At 39.3% G+C, this 24,393-nt stretch overlaps 1 protein-coding gene across 1 annotated transcript; it reads right to left on the minus strand.

Annotated features, from left to right (window-relative positions):
* Positions 1-6,689: 6,689 nt before the first annotated feature.
* Positions 6,690-20,646, minus strand: LOC139137046 (sulfotransferase 1B1-like). The gene is made up of 5 exons (XM_070704997.1): positions 20,442-20,646; positions 19,494-19,623; positions 18,929-19,023; positions 13,875-14,064; positions 6,690-8,253 (listed from the first exon to the last, which is right to left on the minus strand). The coding sequence occupies exons 1-5, from the start codon at positions 20,628-20,630 to the stop codon at positions 8,147-8,149; spliced, it is 711 nt and encodes a 236-aa protein (XP_070561098.1). The 5' UTR covers positions 20,631-20,646; the 3' UTR covers positions 6,690-8,146.
* Positions 20,647-24,393: the final 3,747 nt, after the last annotated feature.

Raw genomic sequence — 24,393 nt, forward strand, 5'->3', positions numbered from 1 at the left:
TGTTTCGCGAATTATGACTGATATTTATGTACTAATTTGAATATCTCTTAGTCTGAGATTTAAACGAACCCATAATCCCACAATGCAACGGGCTCACTGAAGGACAGTCTGGTTCCCTGACCAATTTCTACTGCTGTCTGCGCTGCTTACAAAAATAGGGTCATGTATGGGCTCATGTTCCAGGCAGAATTTTGACTACATATTAATGAGCACAGTCACCTGACAAGATCATGTGATCAGCACATCTGTACAGTGGCAAGCTCGGAAATAAGATGTCGAAATATCGAACGTTAAAGTTGTTTGCAAAGCTTCACGTTTAAGTCTCTGACTCTGTTCTTCTGTGATGGTATATAGTTCTGAAATGACGATTATCGTCTATAATTTTTATTCTCAGACGTGACCTGGTGACATGGTGACCTTTGGCATGTGCGGCAATGACTCAAAATTAAATGATTTTTCGATTTTCATACAATGTCGATATAGGATGCTTGGAAACTATGGAGGTAAAATGACTCCATGGGCATACGAAATCTAAATTCGAAGGTAGCTCCAAGTTGGCAATAAATATAACGCAATCACTGCACTCGTACTTTTGACCAATTATTGCCATGCTTACATAGGCCCATACCTGACCCTATTAGCAGCGCAGCCAGCGGTACAAATGGGTCAGGGAACCAGAGTAACTGAAGAATAATGCTACTCTAAAGACTATGTTAAGGCTATGTAACATATATTTGCCGTACCTTCTTTTTTGGGTGCAAAGAAATGGCACAAAATGCACTGGTTACTCACATTTCATGTTACTGTATGGTCGATGTATAAGAGGACCACACGCTGTGATCAAGGGACAGTTGACTCAGAGATTTAATGGGACTCTAAAGGCTATGTTAAATGTTTTTTGGCAGGAGACATGAAAGATTTGGACTATTTCATGGCTCAGTGATAATTCTCTCATCAAGCATCTTCTACAGTTCATCTTTAACTGTCTTTTCAGCTGCCTAAGGTAGACAATATGGCTTCTGCCAAATTTGAGCTTCGTCAGTAGTTATTACAGAGTGTTTTACCCGATTAGTACAACTTGATACATAAGTCAAAACATCACTGTAATCGTGCAGTATGTGTAAAAGATCCGCTTGTTGTTCCACAGTTACCAAATTTGGATTTACAAAATCTTACAAAGTTTCTTTGCTTTGATATTTTCGTGTGTAGTACAAAGATTTTTCTTTTTGAGGTACATTCAAAATATGCATTGAAACAAGAAGCATTTTCTCAGAAACTCTCCTTCTTGCAGATGTTTGAGATGCACCAATGTGTATTGTTCATGAATATTTTGAGGGATTTGGCGAAATCAATGCACTCAGTATTGATATACAGCCAAATCATAGAAATTCATTCAATATGCAAATTAGCTAATTTGTAAGACACATTCAATATTTAGTATACTACGACCATACAACAGTTTGCGTGCCTGCATAGTAATTACATCAAGTTTGGTTGAGTAATTTTTCAGACGGCGATACAGTCTAAACACAGATTAGTTAATATATTATGCAAATGACTATTAACTATGAAGACCACATCCACCAAAAATTGGATCAAATCTAGATCTTCCATTGATGATGCTATGTACCAATTTGCATAACCTGACTGGTTTTAGGCAGTGACTTTAACAAAATCTTTCTATGGACGGATTGACAGACAGACGGGCGCGTACACACAGACATATATTGTGGCGACTTTGGACAATGTAAAGTTTAGGTCTCCAGCCCAAGCTTTCAAAAAATAAGGATCTTCACAAGATTTGGGATTTTGAGGTCATTCCTGCGACTCATAGGCCATAAATAATGATACCTCCCTTGCTACAATGTTGCCTACGAACGTACACCCCTACAGAGGCACCACCGTAGTTGACAGCGCTGTACAAGCACTGTCAACTACGTACGGCGGTGCCTGTGTACCCCTGTAGTTTGGTGGGGTCGGATATCTGCCGAAATTACTGTTTTTACAGTCATCAAAAAGTACAGAGAAGTAGTGTTTAATCATCTGCTTCTAAAATCCAAAATACTGCAAACCAAATCAAGCCAAGTTGGCTACAATAGGTATAACAGCACACACAGCGATCAAGGTTTTGAGACTTGGCTCAATGTTGTATATTGGCGCCCACTCTATCAATGCTAGATTTTGCACTGCTTGGGTACAATCCCATGATGCTTTCATCAAAGTCTCTAAGCCAGTAAAAATCACGCGTAGTTAAGCCTGGTTAAGCAAGATAAAATGCACCGGGAATTAAAAACATGATAAAAGTGATGCATTTGTCAAAAGCGACTACAGCAAAAGATCAGTACTGAGGACGTTACAAAGTTCTACAAATTCATATCAAGATATGAATAAAAAATAATAAGATTGCAAAGAAATCAAGTTAAACTTAAAACATGCAAACAACTTTGGAGTCAGGGACACCTTTGAATACTTCACACACGTGGCTCTTGACAATTCAGACACATCTACTTCTCTTTCACTGGCTTGAACAACGCTGTGTTGTCACGCTACGTGTAATTAATTTGCTATGTTTTATCATTCTTTGTCATGACAGCCAAGATAGAATAGAATAACGATTTGTTGAATGAAAAACAATTTAATCATGCCATCAAATGATATTAAAAGGCCTACAGATCCGCCAAGAATTACATATCAAATGGTTGGTCATAGATTCAAATTCGTAACTCGTAATTATATTGCCCCCAATTTATTCGGCACCCGTAAAGCGCAGCTACCAGTGCGTTCTGACGTGCGACATCAGGAAATAGTGATGCGGCGCCCTCTTTGGCCGTCACGTCAACCTGCACAGAATGCACGTCATGTTTGAGGGCTAAAAACATACAACAATTCCATGACACTTGACAAGGCTCTATAAGTTTACTCAAGAGTAACAGTTGGGTCGATGTGTTTTAGAAGAACATATAAGTTGACGGACGGACGGCAAATCTGGATGAATCTATACCCAGTTAAGTTCCAACAACCTAATTTATTTCACTATTACGGGCACTTTTCCTTGCTGCCATTTTGCTTCTGTGAAGAAAAGAGCCCAACGTGTGTAAGACGACTATCTGATAAAAACACGCTTTAAGGTAGAACGTGCCTCTCAAAATTTTACAATTCATTTCTGGTAAACCACTTGTCGGGGTTCTTTTTAAAGCTCTTGGTGTAAGAAAACTTTTTACCGGCTTGGTGTTCGAAGATCGAAAATTAAATTTTTCTCCATAGAGTTAACACAGGGATGGCGGCCATTTTGTATTTTATTTGTTTCTCTCGTTCCCAAATTTGCACGGCGACCCCCGTTTTTTATTCTTAATTTTGAATAGAATGGTTAAAAGATTCCTTATGGGAAGTTTGAGCAAATGTTTAAGTCTTTCACTTTCGAGGCGCGATCTACCTTAAACCAAAGCAATGCCAACTTTGGTCAGTTTTTTCTTGATTTTTTTTTGATACAGTAACTTCAATTTACAAACGTACATGGCAAATGATACTTGATCACACAGTGTTCATGCCCAGCCTGGCTCAAAATGTGATTTATGATAAAAAGCATGTTAAAACGACTTCTTGTTCGTATCGAAATCGAAGCTATGTTAGCACGAGAAACGAAACTCGGTCGCTCATGCGCAACCACCCCTGCACAAGTTTTATCGTTGCGTCGATAGAAACCAATGCTTTTCCAAGTGGTCTGCTCGACCCAAATCTAGAGACTCGGTTAAAAAAACGAGCAAAGATTCGGCGAAATGCCTGAAAGATCAGGGTATTGAAAGGGTTTATCAAGTACAGAGTGTTTCGACTGTCATCATTGGTAAATTATACACAAGTTCTGAACCGCTACACTAACCATGCAGTCTAGTTAGCTACCCCACTACCACTTCAGAGTCGCCGACCGTATACAGAGATTAAGTTTGCTCAATCAACGGACGATAGACAAAAAAATACACAAAAAACGTATTACTACACCCCGTAATCTTTGAACTAAATCTTTTCTTCCTTTTTAACGTAGTGATATGAAAAGTTCGTGGAAAATAAATTATGGGACGCGTCCCCGTCTAGTGAAATTGTGTTGTATGCATGTTGTGTACACAGCACACACACTCCACATATGATTTCTAGAAAATTATTTATATGAAATCGTTACAAAAAGGAACAAAAAACGTGTCTTGAATGCAATACCAAAAGTATTCATTGCGTTTCATGGGAGCTCTGAGTATTCGTGTTTGTCTTTTAGAAATGTTAACCTATATTCAAAATATTTTACATAAAATAAAAAAAATAAAAAAATAAAAAAATGATGCGTCAAGGACAAGGGTCTGTAAATTTATTTGAGTAGCTTTAGTTCTTTACCTACTTTTTCGCCGAAATATCGGCCATGCCAAGGTTATTGCCTTTACACCCAATGATCTACGTGACGGTCTTCCCAAGTGTATGTTTCTTCAATTTCACATTGACCTCGCCACTAATGCGACAGTCTGCTGAAGTTTAGCACTCGAATTAACTCTATTTTGATATTCATTTACCCATAGACTTGAGGGAAGTCTGGGCCAGGCTGTGTTACCGTGCATTGATTTTAAATTAGTACCGGGATTTTACACTACCGACCAACCGGATTCCATCGGCCATGTAACGACAGACTACTATTTGTTTGTCGTATGTAACGCACACATTGCCCCCAAAAAACATGTTAGACTCCACTGTTAAAGTTGACTTCGCAGTCGCTTATGGTTCGATACACTGCGAACGCCGCTGTATGTATTAAAAATGTAGGAAGTGCGGAAACAAAATGGCCATCTCGAGTTCGGAGACGCAGGGATTTCCCTCACAAAAGGCACAAATTATTAAGTAAACTACCAACGATGGCTTCCACTAGTACTACATCTAAATACTTCTGCGCATTTTGTCGTACAATTTCTTAGATGAACTTTTCTAACAACGGGTGCCGTACACTCATTGGCTCAATCAGCAAACCTGAATTTAAATATTCCAAACTATCGCGAACTGACAGTTTGCAGTAGATCCCCAATAACAGCACCCCTACTTTCAAACGTACTGCAGATGTTGTAAGAAATGACAATTCTGTTTCCCAACTTCCTACATTTCCACATCGATGCGTATACAGCGGCCTTTGCCGTGTATCGAACCACAGGCGACTGTGTCAAAGTTCTGTGTCCTCTGAAAAATAGCAGTACATATTTGAACAAAGCTCTACAAAATCAATATTTCTTTCACAGGTCATTCAGCCAGCGATAGCAAGATGCGTGGACGTGCAGTTTTGATCCTGTGGGTGGCGTGATCTCTGATATTTTGCGGCTTCGATGATGTCATTATTATCGGCTTTCTCAGTCACTAGCACAACACAGAAGTTGTCAACAAACCCGCGCTGTATTTCAACTCGAAAGGAAAATATTTAGCGACTGTACGACGCTATAACAGGATACATCTGCCTTATTAAACAATATTCAACAATGAATGTACGGGAAAAACCGGCTGGTTCGAAGGACAAAATGGTTAAAAGTTAGCATTACTGGCTTTAACTGACAAACCCGCCAAATATCGCTGCAAAACTACTCGTTGGTAGAATATAATCCCTAAATGTAATAGTTCAAGTGATAATACGATTGCAAAAATAATTTTCAAACATCAGCAAATGGAAGTCATTGCGGAAAACACTAATAACCTTGACTCACGTCATACTCATGATTTGGGTACTAATGGTTTAGGTATACGGTGAGCAGCCTCTTATAACCAAGAGGAATCGTTGCTGTGTACCTTTCCACACCTGGCTTCTCTACCCAGGTTTCATTCCATGAGATGGTAAGTATTTAGCTGTACGTGGTAGGGCTATGTGTATTTACAGGCTGCGCGTCCAGAGGCGGCCTCTGAACGATCTTCAACCTTTCTTCCTGCACATTTTCTGCATGAATGAATGGAATCGACGAGGAATGAATGAAATCGATGATGAATGAATGAATGAATGAATGATGAATGAATGAATGAGTGAATGAATGAATGAATGAATGATTGAATGAACGAATGGAATGACTGAATGAGCGAGTGAATGAATGGACGAATGAACGAAATACTTTAATGAACAGATATACAGTTGGTCTGAAAAGACAAACAATTATATTAAATAAATTCACCTATTACATATTCCCTGTGCCCGCCATTGTAAAATCGAAAATTTGTTTTTTTTTTTCCAAAAGGTGTTGACACAGGACTACTGCTATTTTGAATGTCATATGCCGGTAAGTGTTAGGTAATTTGTTTGTCTGATATATCAAACTTCGCATCCTGATCCCTGCTTTATATTCTTGATTTGGTAAGATAATGGTTGAAAGTTTCATGGAGGAAAGTTTGAGCAAAAGTTTAAGTCTTTCACTTTCGAGGCGCACACTATCTTAACCTGGAAAAAAACACATCGAATCGAAAATAAAAGTGCAACTATTGCAATGGTGCACGACACAGCACTTTGGAAAAGCGCGAGCTAACCTGTAACCTGTATTGGAACATTGAAGTTTTACTCAGCTGGGGACCCGAGGTAGCTTGAGAATCCCTGGATTTCAAAGCATGTTTTTAAACACTGCCTTTTTTGTACAAAGCAATAAAAAGTAGTTTTGTTCTTTAATAAGATTTGTAATTTTTACATTGCTTGATATTAATGATACTGCAATCGGCAGTTCTAAATGTACTAAAGAACGGTCGACGAGCGGTAGCGTGAATTTCAACACCACCGGCAGACAGACTCGAAATAGATGACGATGGCGTAATTGCTGGCATCCAAAAGAAACACGAGTTCATCGGTCGACACTTTTATAGCGATATTATACAGCCCAAACATGGGACTGTGCGCCCCAGAGTAGGTGACCATTTGCCCGACATACGGAGGGCAAATGGTCTCCTGCCTCGAGGGTATATTGTCCCTTGTTTGAGCTATATTGTTTTTATCACATGCCTCGCTTACATAGTTTTACATACAAATGACAATCATATGCTTTATTTCCATGTTAGGACAATTTTCATAATCAAACGGCGCATTTGTAATGTTATGTCACTGTTATGTGGTTTGTCGAATTTTTCGCGCAATTTTGTAAAAACTGTGTCAAACATGTAATTTGAAAATTTTTAAATCCCGAAATTGTCAAGTCGAAAATAGTTCTGGTTCACTTTCAGTCAAATGATGACTACGAGGCCCGTGAGGTCATCAAAAAGTTACCATTGAATCTGAATGAAGCGGGCTACTTTCCATATATGAGGCATGTAGTAATAAAATTATTGGCTTGCAGTAGACAGAAAGGTGACACATAGCAATTATCAGACCATCAGACCACACATATATCGTGATTTGTTGAGTAAATTGATGATTGTGAGACGGTGTGCCCTTGTTCTCTGAGGTAAAAATTGCATTATCACATTGACACACACACACACACACACACACACACACACACACACACGCTACTTGTATTCGCTATGCTGACTTTTTCCCGTTTCTTTCTTGTCAGCTGGAGGTCAAACCTCCATTTGACGGACTTCAAATATGGATTCCAATATTACACGAATATGGCTGTGCCATGGGACAGTTGTTGAAACAACTACCATGATTTTAGGAAACGTGGCAACAGTTGCTTATGTATTGGCCTATCAGCACCTTTCCTTTTGGTCAAATAAGCTTGAAAAATTGTTCCGAAAGCAACAGCAAAATTTTTTAGCACTTTTAGATATTTTTTTACCTAACGAACTCTGTTGAAGTCCTAGAAATAAATCAATGCATACGCTTTACAGACACACCTAGTTTAAGTTTAAGTAAAATGTTGCAGTGATTTTCAAACTTATTACTATCGGTATTTGTAAGATTGACAGGTATATGCTGCTTCGAAGAAAACACGCCGATCAGTTGTTCATGGCGCATGCTTCACGAAACAAATGTCATTGATCATTGGAATCCTTGTAGTTCTTCCAAATGGATTAAAGTCCTTGCATAGTTTTTCGTCGTTCAATAGCTGTACACTCTTCAACAATTGGATATTTCAGAACGACGGCAGATCACTTTTTGAACAAGATAATTCATTCCCAATAAGGTGAGCAGGATCGTTCACCGTCACTGCAAAGGCTACCATTCAAATTCCAGATCAGACCCAACCATTCGCTCTTGGTAGAGACTGTCAAATTTCGTGTTCTGGGAAACTGTGAAGTGTTTTCTCCAACCTCCAACGACACCTGTATTTGTCAAATGAGAAAGAAATTCACTTATACATAGAGTCAAACATTGCACCTTGACCCGGCATTGAACAAAAACAGCTATAGTGTGGATATCGTCTGATTGTCCCGAACATTTTCTTTCTTTCACTAACTGTTCGAAACTGTAGTGTGAATTTAACATCATGCTAAAAAGACACCTACAATTTGTGTTATTTATATCTGAATATCTGAACAATAATTTACTTGCCAACAAAGAGTCCACTTTTATAACCAAGCATTTCAAGATGGGAGACGATCAGGCGCAGCTGTGTAAATGTGTTCTGGTAACAGAGACAGCTACTGTTGGCTTAGGGAGCCTTCAGTTATTATAGAGGGGGGCCAGGGAATTCGTGCGCACCTGTACTGTAATGTGACCCTTCCCTATCCCCATGTCTAAAATGTGACCCTCCCCCTTGTCCGACATTCTAAAACCTGACCCTCCCCTCAGTCACTGCAGTATTTTCCCCATGAATAAATGAAACGGTATCAGGTACTTTACATACCAATTGGTTTAGATATTATGTAAGTTACGGACAGAAATTACGGGGGATGGCGTTTTGGGAGGCAGGGTAACGATTTATCATCCAAGCATTTTTGAAGGGTCATATATTTGAGGGAGGTTCACTATATTTTGCGCAACTTCAAGGCGGCAAGATTTGGCTGGGTGCTTCAATAAAAATATCAAATCACCATTCATTAGAGTCTATCAGGCAAAGTATTGACAATTTCCTCCCACACAACAAGCTATATCTGTACATTTAGATATGTTTGATAATATATGTAAATGTACCTTGCTTGAAGTGGGAAGTAAATTGTGCATGTGTGTACAGAGTGGATTTTTAAATTTCATTGAAAATGTTGATTCCCTGATCATGGTAATCTGTGAGGAAACTATGAATATTTTTTACAGATATAAAACTAGGTAAATCTGTGTATTTATGTATGCTTGATTATTGATATTAATGCATTTGATTGGACTATGGTCGTTACAATTGGATCTGTGTGCAAGAGATTGGATTTTGGAATTTCACCGAAATGTTGATTCATCAAACATGGTAGTGTATTAGAAAACTATGGATATTTTTACAATACAAAACTATACTAAGTAAATCTGTGTATTTATGTACTCTTGATTATTGATATTAATATAGTTGATTAGACTAGGGTGGTTACAAATGGATGTGTGTATGAAATTAGATTTTAGATTATCACCGAAATGTTGAATCATTATATATGGTAGTCTATGGAACAAAGTTTTTTCCAGTATAAAACATAATACTAACAATATCTCTGCATTTATAGACATTTGATAATTGATATACACTTTGCCACCTGTCCCATATGTTTTTTTATCTTGTCTTTCATCAGTTTGACTGTTCAAGATGTTTAATGTAGGATACCAATGAATCTTCTTTGCTTGTGAAGCTTGTTGATAATGTCATGTATTAAAAGAATCGAATGTATTTTGTCGGTGATTTCCTAAAGAGGAAATATCACATAGCTGTAAAATCAGATTCTGTTAAAAGTGACCCTCCCCAAAGGTAGGTATCTAAAAAGTGACCCTCCACCCTGGACAATTTTCTAAAAGGTGACCCACCCCTGAACGCTCCCTTATTACGATGAATAACTCGAAGCATCATCATTTGGCCAATAGGGTAGGATAATCCAGATCAACGGATGTTGAGTTCCAGAACTGGATGTGTCCAGAATACTTACCGAGAGAGGATGGTGAGTTCAAGGCTTTAGAATGGCATTGTGCGCTTGTACAGGGCACTTTTACTCCTTGTTAATCAGTGCGGTAGTGAGCTATGGGGCATCTCAATTTGTATATTGGCTTGTCGCCCTTTGGGCAATCTACTAAATACTCCCTATTAACCATTTCAAGTTTGAATACCACAACGACTGATCAGAGCTAACTGATTAGGCATATATCTGGAATCAAAATCTTGACTGTTTCACACAGACTTGAATCATACCATCCATGGTACATGCTACCCCACAAGTCCATACGATTTTTCAGGAAATTAAAAGAGGAGTCGGTGATGAAGTTTAAGTATTAACATTGTGCTTTTCAGTAATATTACTAATTTGTTGAAGCAATACTCGCAATATTATGCGAGCATCACTTTCAAGACCAAGGCAGAACTTTTAAATTAGACCCATGTCTCCCCGCGCTGTCAATTTGTAGACTCTCCTCTGGAATGAGTCTTATTTGATTAAGGTCTTTCACATTTTTGTGTACGTGCACATTTATCTCTAACCCAATTCTGTCTTAAATAAGGTCAAATAAAGCATACCAGACTGTGTTACTGTGTTAGTAACGAACGGATCTTTGCAATATGACACGTACGAACACACAAACTGTCCTTGGTAAAAGACCAATAAAGCAGTGGTTTATCGAGCAACGCCCTTTTTATCATGTGGCATTGTCCGTCTTTCAATTAAAGAGTTTTGGGAAATAAATCAGAATGGAGAAATCAATCAATTGCTTTTCGTCCAGAACTACTTTATTGGGTGAAGCAATGAGGCGTATCAATACTAGGACGTCACATCTTCTCAATAAATCAATTGGCCAGGTACACGCATGCTACTGTCTAAGATACAAGTGAACACTGGCGGCCCATGGATTTTGGAAGCCACAATTTCACACTTCGATATGGATACAACGCCAAACTTTATGGACTTCTTGGACAATGGAGTTATGTAAGTCACATATTATCCCAAACAGCCATTCCTGGCTGAAATAAAATCACACTATTACAACCATGCATTTTTTACTGAACGACTTTGTGTGTTCATGTATCATACAGTAATTGCAGGTTTCAGCCTTTGAAACATAGAAATGTATGTAAAACCGACATACATTGCTTCGGTAACTGGGAAAACATGTTTTCACCCAATGATCATTCGAGAGACATTGAACATCAGAACGACGAAATTGGCAATAACAAACAAGATCAAATTCAGTGCGAGAATGTCCAAATCCAAATATCTTTTCACAAATCCGTTCATTTAGAGACACAGGCGCTTGGCTCATTTCCAAGTGCGCTGTTCGATTACCTCATACCCAACAGACGTGAAAATGGAAGTCATAATGCCGGTTTATCATTTTAATGAAAGAAGGATGGGGCAGGCCTGCGGTATGCCGTCGATCCCTGTCTGTTGCAACCAGGGCGCTAGGCTAGACCGATGTTCGGCCGCTTGGATCATGATCCAAACCGTTAGCCGCTCGGCTCGATCGCTCAATACTACCAAAATATTGAAAAGCGTTTTGCCGTAGATTATGTATATCAACTTATTAAAGGCGTATCGGCTTTCTTCGAGATCTCAAGATCCCTTAACTTAACCCGTCATGATCTAGGCGGATACTTAAAAAGTCGATCGATTGGCCGCTTTGTAAGATATAACGACAGCTAATACTGATAAATAGCTAACTTTTGCCATCCGGACGACTCCCGTGCCACCGCCATTATTGAGCAGGCTACGCACGCGCATGTCCAATTTTCAAGTTAAATTGACCTTCAACCTGATGGTGACATAGGAGTTGTCCGGAGAGCGCATTTAGTTATTTACCGGCCATAACATGGCCCCATGTAGTATTTGTACCGACAGGAGACAGTCAGACAGTAGATCAATTTTATAAGTTCCCTTCTTCATGACAGTAAAGTTTGGATCTCGAGTACGACCAATAATAATTTAGTTTTCGGATTTAGAAACATCTGCGTGGTAACATAGCGAGCTTATTATCTAAACCCTAGTCGCAAAAGAGAGGGATATTGTCGTCCATCCATGGGTATGTCTGTCATTCATTCCTTCATTGAACAGGGTGAACCGACCTTTTTCCACTTGTACGTTTATTGAGAATTAATGTATTCGAACCGTTGACTTATAAATGACCTGAGCGCCTGTGGTTAGAGAACGCGGAAAGTCGCCGTGATCACACTTGTATGTGTTTGGAACTTGAAGTATCATAAATTGCTTGCTACTCTTGCGCCTTTGAGTTATACCATTCACCATTGAAAGTTTGTACTTGTTTAAGAAGAACCCTTTCGTCTACGACAACAGGCGTCCGAGTCGGCGGGGCGTCTATTTTTCAAGCTCGAGTCCCCGGGCTAGGTCACTCTAGATCGGCTATCCCACACCTGCTCACTGAATGAAATTTTGACATATCGACAGATATGTTCGAGTAATCAGCCCTGCATATCTCCTTAATTCAAATCTCTTCTGGTTCGGGGGGTCGATTTCTCATTATTTCAAATCTCTTCTTGTTCGAGGGATCGGCCGTAATATCGTTGGCAATGGCCGTACACATTCTGCTGGTGTTAACACGGTTACTTTCAGCATGGACAGTAGGTCATAGTGTAGTGTTTGAAAGGTGAGCGCCAATTGGAAAAGTAGTTCGGACAAAGATAAAAGCAGACGTTATGTCATCGTATGCAAATCACCTGATCGTGATATGATAACATCGTTTGACCGCAATTACTATATAAGGATATGACCATGTGAAGTACATCTATCGACAACTCGATGTCATGTGTTAGACAGTCAAATTTGTTGATAACTGTACTGAAGACTTATTTCACTTCGATCACGGCTGCTACCTAGTTTTCTTTTATCTAATGGTTTAATGTTTATCAACCCCTGCAATTAAAATTAGCAAAGAAAGCGTGTATTTCCCCGACAGTCCAGGAACCTGTTTGCGGAAAGGTTGGAAAGGTTTTCATTTTGGTAAAAAGGTATGTTGTCGAGATTTGGTCGTGCAAAACTTATTGTCGAACGTCTTCACTTTAACAGAGTGCCAGCTATGACAGACGGTCACTGACTCCATAAAGTGTCTGGCATCTGTACTTCAAATGTTTGAGATTTTGATAGTCTTTTGAGATTTTTAAAACATAGCTGTTATGGCGTTCACCCTTGTTTCTGTATCGAATGGGGCTGGGCGACCGAATACACGTCTGAGCAAAGTGAACCCTTTAGAAATGTAAGACTATGAATAGTTGGACAGCTATCAAACTTTAGCTTGTTTAAACTCAGAGTGCTAGTCAACAATTCAACTGTGAGCTGTTACAGAGTCCATTTACTTTGGTACTATTACGTAATACCTACACCTGTTACCTTATGCCTAGTGACCATTAAGTCAAGAACTCATTAATAAAACCATAAAATTACCATGACATGGACATACCAGTGTGAAAGGGTTTGATCACGCATGATGTCTACATGTACAGGGGATGATATGATGAGTTTATATTTTACTTGCATGTAAATACCGACTGTATATAAAAGGTATGTTTACGAATGCAGAGGGGAGCAGGCTGAAGAAGTCAGGCAGCTGGTAGAAGGAAGAAAGGACAACCCCTGACAGTATGTAACATCCCTGTGTAAGAACTAAACGGTGTTATCTTTGTAGACTTTGAGCTACCATGTTTCTGTATCCCAGCGTCCTCTCACTAGGCATTACCCGAACGAAGACGGCGAGCACTGATAGAGTTGCAATGAACAATTGATTTCGCAGCGGATTTTATAACAGAGCTCGCGAACCCAAGGGACTCCTGAAGCATTACATCTGAATTTGCATACTTGGAGCCTACCGCACATACCTTTCCTCATGAATGAATTTCTTTCCCTCGGAGAAATAGTATAATTCGGTTTGAACATCCTGTCCATGTTGACCGCTGGGTTTGCCTTCATCCTCTCGAAGGAGCAGCATTCAACAATTTTCTTAATCGTGTTCTCTGTGAGAGTCACGTTCAGAAAGTTGGCAATGGTCTTGACAACATCTCTTGGATTCTAAAAAATACAACAGATAGGTATAAAGGTAGAACGCGCCTCGGGGACAGATATTAGGGCATTCAAATTCATCCATTCTCTTCCGATCTACAACTTTGGGGTTTTCATTTAAAGCTCTTGGTGTAAGAAAAGTTTCCAGTCTTAGTCTTTAGAAAATCGAAAATTTTATTTTCTCCGGCCATTTTCAATTTCAAATATCAAGCAATCTTATTAGTTAATTTGTTTCGCTAGCACCGAATTTTGCACGGTGACCCCGGATTGCTATTCTTGATGTGGTAAGAGAATGGTCGAAAGTTTGAGGAAATTTGAGAAAAGTTTAAGTCTTTCACAGTCACTTTACATGGGGACACAAATGAAGAATAGTCCCGTTGAATAAATTGCTCTATCTTTACCGTGCAGCTTACGATTATGACTCACTCAATTCTGAACACCAGATGTAGCTTTTTATATATAATCTCATGAATTTGTGGCCATTGTATACGGGTGTTTTTCGCGGAGCAGTACAACCTCGAGCTGAAGGCGAGAAGTTGTGTGGCTACGCGAAATACACGCGCATACAATGACGTCAAAAAGCGAATAATTCCATAGGATTATATATTTATCACATGAACAGTCTTCTAATTCTTCGTTTAATGTGGACGGATCAAAATTATTGTCGAAGATTGCCAAAAAATCATCGCGATCTGGGTTTTACTCCCCGGCATTACTTTTATTTAATGAGTAAAACAGCTCATCGTCCTGCAGATATGCAAATTTCACTGGATACCTTCATTCATGAATCCGATTGAGTTAAAATTTTGATACACCGGATGCCATTCTTAGAAATCAGACATACAGATTCGGTTACGTTAAATTGTCAAATTTTGTTTGGCGCTGACCCGACGCCAAAGAAAGTCAGCCATCGGCTGGCAGGGAGGTTTCACGTACATGCGCCTGAGAGGCATAGTAATATAATGAGTTATTATATAGATTTTTTAGAAAGGTAATGCAGCGAAAGGATTGAAACAGTTGTTTTATTTCCAGGAAGTGTCATGGCTTCCAAAGCTTTCACAAGCTTACGATCGCCAGAAAAGTTCCGTTCGATGGCACCCACTGTCACCCAGATCACGGGGGCTCAATAATGGCCCGCTAAAATATGAAAAAGAATAAAGAATACTGGTATTAAACCTTGCTTTGTTCTCTTCTCTCGCCCCATGTTTCCTCGCTCTGTGTATTCAGTCATGACGGTTCTACGTTAATTATGTATGCAGTATGAAGCACGCCCTCTCTTTGTAGACTTTTCATACAGGATTTCTGCCTTGACCGCCATATTATTGCCACACTAAACATAAGGCTCTTAGGGTAGCAGCGTGGTAAACCTTTAACAGGACAACGTCCCGGGCCGATCTTCATGCAAATGTTATGACCTATGAAAATAAGATGACCCGGGCCTATCCACAATACAATAATTTAGTACATGTACACATCACGACAGAAAGATACCCTGGCCTATCCACAGATACATGTTACACGCACAGGTTATCGTAATGTTGCTTGGATAGTCGTTCGAGGCGGGCGGCCGCAGGTCGCCGTTTACTTGGAAAAAATAGAAAGGTCAGACACCGATTTCAGACAAGCAGCCTAAAAGAAACAAAAGAAACAATCTGGCGTCAAATAAATGATCCCCGACTATCACAAATACCTTCAAATGTTTATTGCTCCAGTGTGGCCGGCCTAGAAACGTTACATGTGCCGAAATTTGGCAATATTCACTTCCTGGGGATTCCGCACACTTGCCCTGTATCCGCCATACTGAATTCGAACTACCTTACCCACAATTCAATGTGAAGGCCAATTAAGTAAGTATGGCGGATACAGGGCAAGTGTGCGGAATCCCCAGGAAGTGAATATTGCCAAATTTCGGCACATGTAACGTTTCTAGGCCGGCCATACTGGAGCAATAAACATTTGAAGGTATTTGTGATAGTCGGGGATCATTTATTTGACGCCGGATTGTTTCTTTAGTTTCTTTTAGGCTGTTTGTCTGAAATCGGTGTCTGACCTTTCTATTTTTTCCAAGTAACGGCGATCTCAGGCCGCCTGCCTCGAACGACTATCCAAGCAACATTACGATAACCTGTGGTTACACGCTATGGAGATGACCAGGCCAATCTACAATACACATACGTTCAGGCTATAGTATAGAGTGCCAAATGGTCACCAAGAGGGGGCACACTACATACTGCTTACATAATTAACACTGACCCGTCTTGACTCCATGCATAATGCGAGGAAATATGGGGTAAGAGAAGAGAACGAGGAAAACAGATTCGTGCACACAACAAGGTTTAATATTCTTATTTAATTTAATGTAATGTAATTGGGCTAAAAATATTGCAGCTAACGTACGCAGCCACAACGGGCTGTTACCTGTCTCCACCGGTGTCAACCTGTCAACCCGACTCACGGTTGTCAATGTTGACGTCTTATGGACTTTAATGTTTGCAGTGACACATATCTCGCCCGTAGATACCCCTAAATTTTGTCCCTTGATGGAAACGCTGTTGTTGTCCGAGTCAATTTTCGATAATATTACATCCTCAGCGTTGCCCTGCAGAGTTCAGCTTACATCTCGACAACTGATGTATTTAAAGCAAAACAGCTTTACGCTGCAGGTTCGAATCCGATCGAGAATTTACGAAATTTTTTATGTGATGAAGGAAATTTATCGTTTTTGGTATCATAATTTGATTTTATGTTCCCTTTATGTCGCTTTCCCGAAGATCGTACGGTACTTACCAATTCAGCGAACTTACGTCTAGGTGTAGGTTTCGGGTTTATTGCCAGGTTACACGTACGACGTATGTCCACATTGAGATGTACAACTGCAGATGCGACGTTACTGAGTTATTAAATCTATCGACGGCACCCCGATCTATTCTTGGGAGTGGCTAAAGCTTTAGCGACTCAAAATTCCATTTGTTATGCTTTCCCGTTCTGTGTTTCCATGTCTGAATTTACCGCATCACCTTTTCCTACAAATGCATAATATCTTGAAAGCACGGCATCGATCGCGACACATCGGTCAAGCGTCGCGGCGTGCATGTATGAATGGTACCAGTGCAGAAAAAAGTTCCGGTTGATGACGTAGAACAGGGGTAATTCGGATTTTTTATCCGTCCTGTTCTCCGTCACACAGGTGGCGATTCGAGCCAGTTCGTGTGATAATGTACAAAATGTGGTCAACACAGGCGTGTTTTATGTTCTTTACGTGTCATATTATGTAGATAATAGAGTCTGCACCTGTAGCCAGTCTGTCCCAAAGGTGTGGCTGTGTTAAGTCACTCATAGCAGAGACAAATAGAGAAACAGACTGGCAACGGGAATTGTTCAAGGCGTGAAGCGGTTACGTAACCCATCCATGTTCGCCTCGCCTCAGGTAGCTCTCGCCTCTCTTTTCCGAAGAGTGGCGACCATGTATCCTTAGGTAAATTTCGGATTTTCGCCAAAAAAATTGTTACGAGAAATTATGTTCGGCAAAGTCTGTGTTGTTGTTGTCGTGTGGTGCTGAGCGGAATTGGCGTGCTGGCGAAAACGGGAGTGTTTTGAGCTTCAGGAAAGTGCGTTTTATCATTTTAAAAATTCCTCTCATATTTTTATGAATATATACTGAGTGTGTTTGAACCAAATTTGAAAGTCTTTTATCGATACTCTCTGGTTTTACTCAATGGTTTACGGTCAGTCATATCGTCTTTTACACGTTCGTCAAGGAAGGACATGTTTATGAAACTGCTGGCGTGTTATGTTTTAAATGGCGTGAAGTAGTGTTTCTGCCCTGAGAGCTCACAAAGTAACTATGGTTGCTACGCGACTGGCAGCACGATGCCATCTCGTCGTATTTCGCACAATTTCGTGCAATTATCAACCACAAACAAAGTCTCCAAAAAGTTTAACATCTTTGAAGCTCATTTTAATATGAAAAGGCCATAGTCTGCCGAGACGACCATGGAACAAAAGGCATGCCGCGTTGCTAGTCTGTTTTTCTATTTGTCTGTGCTCATAGACTGGAGAACCTTCAAATGTCTATGGTTCAGGTTAATACACGGTCGGTGGAACATTATTGACCTGAGTGTAAGAAACAGGTTCGAAGCTCGGGTCATAGCTTCTCTTCTGATCCGAGGATCTACCTATTTAAAAATTCTGTGAATTAATTTCCCACACTAATACGAGATAAAACAAACATACACCTTTAGGTGTCACTCTCTTGACTTTTGTTTTTGTACAGCCGAGAAAATTCGAATGTAGAAAAAGTTAAAAAAGGGTACTGTAATACCAAATCAACACTTGTATTCTCCTGAAATGCACAAAGTAATTACAGAAGGATGATGAAACCTAGACATTTCCGCTATCTGCCTGGTAGTTTGGACGGACATTATAATATTTGGTAAATCCTCTGATCAACAAATTTATTTATATTCTCCTTCGTGAAGTGAGATCTTCGGAGCCTAAATTCATGAGAAGAACTTATATCTTTTGATCGTTATCACCAAAAAATTATTATTTCGTCAAGAATTACTAGTACCATCATGACGTTAACTTTATTTTACCTCTACAGAGAAAATGTCACTATCGGCAGAGGCTTTCTTAAGCAAAGTAGGTCCGATGAGGAAGCTGGTATTTAATTTGGTGAAGTTAGATGTTGACAGAATCGTTACTGTGCAGGGTCTCTCAGTTAATCAGCAACACACACACTGTCCGAGTTTAGCGCAGTGCCAATCTCGAATTAAGATGGCTTGTATGATATTATCTAACACTACCACATTCAAAATTTTGAACTTGGACCAGCCAAAAATGTAAAATAACGAAGTCTAGTGCCACCTGATACCTTCTTTATGTCTTCGTACTTCAGGAAGAGTACGTTATCGTCATTCGTGTGACCCCACCATTCTAACACGTGATCAAACCAATCTCCATAATCCACTGGTGGTAAAAACAAACAAACAAACAAATAAATAAATAAATAAATAAATAAATAATTAATAAATCATGATAAATGAAGTGAAACATAAAAGATAATACACTTGTGGTAAAAAAATAAACAAATAAATTAAATAATGAATAACATAAAATAAATAAATAATTAATCAATCAATTAATAAATAAACTAAACAAAGGTAAGTAACTAAAGTATTCTTTCGACGAGTAAAGTTTGAGAAACTCTGTTTAAAGTGTTGTTTAGCTCGGGAGATGAAAATTAATACAAGTTGCAGATTGAATTTCAGAAGTTGAAGGATATTCGGGGCCTGAAGTACATGATGTAAAAGTTACATATTGATGTAGTTCTCGATCTGCTCTCATTAAGTAGATAGTGATTTGTAACGTTTAAAGCTACAGAAAGCATAGATGTCCATTCTGACACGGAAAATGTGAAGTAAGGTGCTCTGGCTTACCTCTCCCGTGTGTGAACATGTCAAAAAACAAATCCCACGTTCCATCGGCGAATCCGTAACCCGGCGACAGTTTATAGAAATGATAGTATGACACAGCGGTGTCTTTGGGATTCCTGGCGACGTAAACAATCTGCAAGACAACCGATTTTCGTAATCTCAACATAATTAATAAGGACCAAAGGTTGACATGAGATTGTCGGCTCGATTGAAATCTGCTGATTGACTCTTTTAGGGTGACGTAGTACGCGCCTCGAAAATGAAAGACTTCAACTTTTGCTCAAACTTTCCTGAATGAAACGTTCAACCAAACGTTCTTACCAAATCAAGCATTGAAATCAGGAGTTACCGTGCAAACTTTTATACATGAGAAACAAGTTACATTATAGTTACCGATATTTGAAACTCAAAGTGGCCGAAATCCCCGTTTAGCTCTATGGCGCTTGTTTTTCGCAAAACTAAGATAATGACTTTTTGTTTACTCCAAGAGCTTTAAAACGGCGCTATACAAGCGATAGATCAGGAAAATTGTAAAATTTTAGAGACTCAATAGAAAGATCTGTCCCCTGGCGCATTCTGCCTTAAGGTATAACGCGCCTCGGGGACAAATATTCGGACTCTTAAACTTGTATAATTCGTTTCTGATATACCACTTGTAGGGCTTCATTTCAAAGCTCTTTGCCTAGCTTTCCGATTTTTTTTTCTCCATAGACTTAACACAGGGATGCCTGCCATTTTGAATTTCCAATACCTGTAACTCTGATTTGTTTCTCTAGTACCAAACTTTGCACGGTGAACGCGATTTGTATTCTTGATTTTGAAAGAGAATAGTTGAAAGATTCTTTGAGGAAAATTTGTGCAAAAGTTTAAGTCTTTAATTTCGAGGTACATACTACCTTGATAACATGTTACAAGGCTGAGTGAAAGGAAACGCAGAATCTGTTTGTGTACCTTGCATTTCTTCTTCAGTGCCTCGGTAGGGAAAAACTTGTACGCGAGATGGGACTTGAGTAACCTTGGAGACGGCAGTGTTTCCATATGCTGGAGTCCATTCAGAGCCGATATTTCCCGGCTTTCCGGTAAGGCCGACAACAAGGAATTTGTGATGAATTTTGGAGCAAGCTGTTTCAGGAATGACATGAGGCGAAATAACCACTTCCATCTAGTTGAAGAGAAATGCTAATTATCACCTCTGATAAAAAAGACGACTGTGTCAGACCGGAAAGCGACCTACATTTCTCGAATGAGGCAGTAATAAGCACAACATATTTCGAACTTCGGATGTTATATACGATAGTAGATCTGACCCCTCCTCGCCTAGCTCTCCCACGCATAAGTCAACATTAAGAATAACCTACAAGAGTACGCGACCGAAATTGAAAGACTTAAACTTTTGCTACAACTTTCCGGAGAGGACACTTTAAACCATTCACTTTCGAAGTCAAGAACAAAAATAGGGGGCATCGTGCAATATTGAAATATTTATCGACAATGAAAATTCAAAACTTATTCAAAATTCAAAAGAAATCGGTCCATTTTTCGTAAGGACATTGAACTGACCTATCAACTAAATGCTGTATTCCCGATGTGTGGAGTTTTATCTTGTTTAATATTTAACTCCGCAACGGTTAGATAAATATCCACTCAATGGGCTTTAGCCCCGCTTGTATGCTCTAAATTCACCTGCCAGATCATATCAAGAAAATGCCTGAATTGTCTCCTTTGGACAAGTTATCTTTGTTGAGGTGGTCGAGTTGCCTTCCTGCCAACGCCAACCGTTTGTATGAGGCTTCACTATATCTTGGACCTAGCCGATACCATTGCAGACTGCGCATGAGCGTATATGATACTTATCTTTGGAAAGGGAAGTACTGAGAGTTCATACCACAAAAGAGGGTCAGTCTAAAGCAGAGGGACCCACGAGGTAACGTAAGTAATAAGATCGAACATGGTACAACTGTGTATCAAAGGATCTAGCGGTTCCTAAAAAACAGAAATACTAGGTCACAATTTTTTTATCCTCCTCAAACTGTACGACCGCTGTAACAACTAACTTGAAGTAGGGATAAATTGTTTTTTCGTTTTGGTTTGTCACGAATAACGAATTCTTCATATATTTTAACTCGTTTTATGCTTATCACATCTCTCCGGCAAGCCGGACTTAGGAATGGTTTCTTAAACTCTCCTTCAAGAAGGGTAATTTTATTCGTCTAAAATATATCACAAAACCAGATATGATGTGAAAATGCTTCCATGGAAATAGGAGAATAGGTTTAAAAAAGAATCATTTTTACACCTGAAAGATTTCATGATCACTTAATTCGATCATAAAACCAGGTTTCAGCCAGCTAGTGTCAGAGAAAACAATACATTGCTTACTGAATGTGGAAACACGGCCTAAATAATTTTTGTGACGTTTTAAAATCCCCTGAACAAGATTCGAAAACAAAAAGGGCCGCCTAAATTGCATGTACTAATCAGTTTTGCAGATATGTGTGACGTCATTGCTACAGACCAACATTGAAAAATTTAAAGCCATCGGATAAACAGGTAGAGTTTAGGTGACTTTTTAAACCAGAGCTGAGAAAATTGGCCACATCAAATGCATATTATGTAAATTTCATCATTGTTTGAACAAATCTGAACAATGTCCTTTTTAAGCATCTTTCTATCGAATCTAAAAAGGCTGTCGAAAAAGTAGCTGGGAAGATGTTTGTAGCAAATATATAGGAAATGTTCCTACGAAGACAAACTTGAAATTTACAGTTATTCTGACTCTCAAATGTTTACAATACTTTTCTGATTTACAGCAGTACATAAAGTTTTACGGTAGTTCAACACAGCTGAATGAAGTCATCCCTAGAGAGCTACAGAGAAAACTGGAAAGTTGTCGGCAACGCAAATTTTCAAAGAGAAATGAGAAAAACAACTCAGAATGTACATACAAATGGATGTAAAACTACCATAAAAGAGCGCTTGGCTGTCCCGACCGGATGGTAAATGAATTTGCAGACATATCTAGCATACTGATCTATTCTTCGCATCCAAGTGTCTATCAAATTTAATGAATAACCTACTAAATCGTATCTTGCTGCATGTTATTACATATCTGCACACTGTATTTGATATTTACGCCAAAAGATATGATACCCGTGCATTTAACATACTGATGGCCATTTGAGCAACTGAACGTCCCCGTTTGTGGATTCCCAAGGCTCAGGAGGATTCCCGTGCGAGATCGCAAGAACATGTTCAGTTGAAAATAGAATGGGAGAATGCTACACAAATCGTGTAAAAAGCTAAAAGCATCGCATAGTATTATCAACGCAAGACTTACTTTTCGATTGATTCGACATACATTTCGACCATGGGACTTCTGACAAGCTGGTTAACAACGCGATTAGCTTCATCGTTACCTTTATTCAAAATCAGGGAGACCATCTCCGTAGTCCAGGTCGTACCTGAGAGCGAGGTATAAAGTGTAAAAGCCCTATATTAATAGTAAGGATTCATAGTTATGTGAATATTGTATCGGGAAAGTCGAGGTTTACAGACGAAGTGCTTATTTTCTTAAGGTACTGTGCGTCTCGAAAGTGAAAGACTTAATCTCTATTTGAAACTTTCCTCAATAAACTTTCAACAATTCTCTTACCAAATCAAGAATAAAACTCATGGATCACTGTTCAAAGTTTGGTACTAGAGAAAGAAATTACCTAACATTTACCGATATTTGAAATTCAGAATGGCCGCCATCCACGTGTTAGCATTATGGGGAAGAAATATTCGATTTCAAAAATCTAAGACGGTGAAAACATTTCTTATTCCAAGAGCTTTAAAATAAGCCCCACTTCCTAAAATGATCAGTTCGCAGTTTTCCCCGAGTGATGCCAAACTTGTTACCCAGGTGGTATGCGCCTCGAAAATGAAAGACTTAAAATCTTAGACTGAAAGTTTCCTCAAGGAATCTTTCAACTATTCTCTTTCAAAATCACCAATGAAAATTAGAGGTTACCGTGCAAATTTTGGTAGTAAAGAAATAAATTACCCAAGATTTACGTGCGATATCTGAAATTCTGAATGGCCGCCGCCCCCGCGTTACCTGTACGGATAAAAAAATAAAATTTTCGATTTTGGGGGAAAACTTCGACGGCGAAAAGTTTTTACACAAAAAGCTTTAAAATGAACCCCCACAAGTGATAGATCAGAAAAGAATTGAGTAGGTTTGGGAGTCCGAATATCTGTCCCCGAGGCGTATTCTACATTTACCCCCTGTTAGTGTAATTTAATCAACTAGTAGGTGTTTGGTGGGGTGTGTGGTCAACGACTCTTAGACTCTCTAGCTCGGTAAGAATTGTCCACTCCTCGCTACAATCTCTGTTTGGATATCGAGGAACACATAAGGAGGCCGATTGGGACATGGTGGAACACCCCACCACATTAGCTTGCGTTGCTTTTACCTTTGTAGAACTGACAGGGCCAGTATCAGTAATGACAAGAGTAGGCAACAAAAGCTTGTCAATGCACCAATGAGAAATGTACACAATTTTAAATTTGTACGATCATTCACCAGAGCATGTGATACTTTGAGTCCTACGGAGGAGACAACTTTGACGCCATAAACACAAAATTTGATATGGTACAATAGCAATAAGCCCCTTTGGGGGCGAGTTTACACGAGATGTGGGTACGATTCACTTCTTATGATATGCACAAGTCAAGTTTGTCAACTCGTAACGAAAAATACGGGATTTATCGTCTGGTCGTTCTACGTCACCACAACCCGCGTCTATGTCATCAATTTAAGTTCGTCGGAATTTTTTTGCGTTGATCTTCGATCTGCTCGTCAATGTAGACAACAACATGGCAGCCAGAATCTCTCCAGCGATCAAAGTTTGCGTACGAG

Source organism: Ptychodera flava, chromosome 7, assembly GCF_041260155.1.
Source record: "Ptychodera flava strain L36383 chromosome 7, AS_Pfla_20210202, whole genome shotgun sequence".
Lineage (NCBI taxonomy): Eukaryota > Metazoa > Hemichordata > Enteropneusta > Ptychoderidae > Ptychodera > Ptychodera flava.

Excerpts from the sequence above, each read along its gene's own strand:
- LOC139137046 (XM_070704997.1), bottom strand. The coding sequence starts at position 20,630 with ATGTCATTCCTGAAACAGCTTGCTCCAAAATTCATCACAAATTCCTTG. Across the intron at positions 19,624-20,441 it reads CACTGAAGAAGAAATGCAAG|ATTGTTTACGTCGCCAGGAA; the intron begins GTACACAAACAG and ends GTTGTCTTGCAG. Across the intron at positions 19,024-19,493 it reads CATGTTCACACACGGGAGAG|TGGATTATGGAGATTGGTTT; the intron begins GTAAGCCAGAGC and ends TTTTACCACCAG.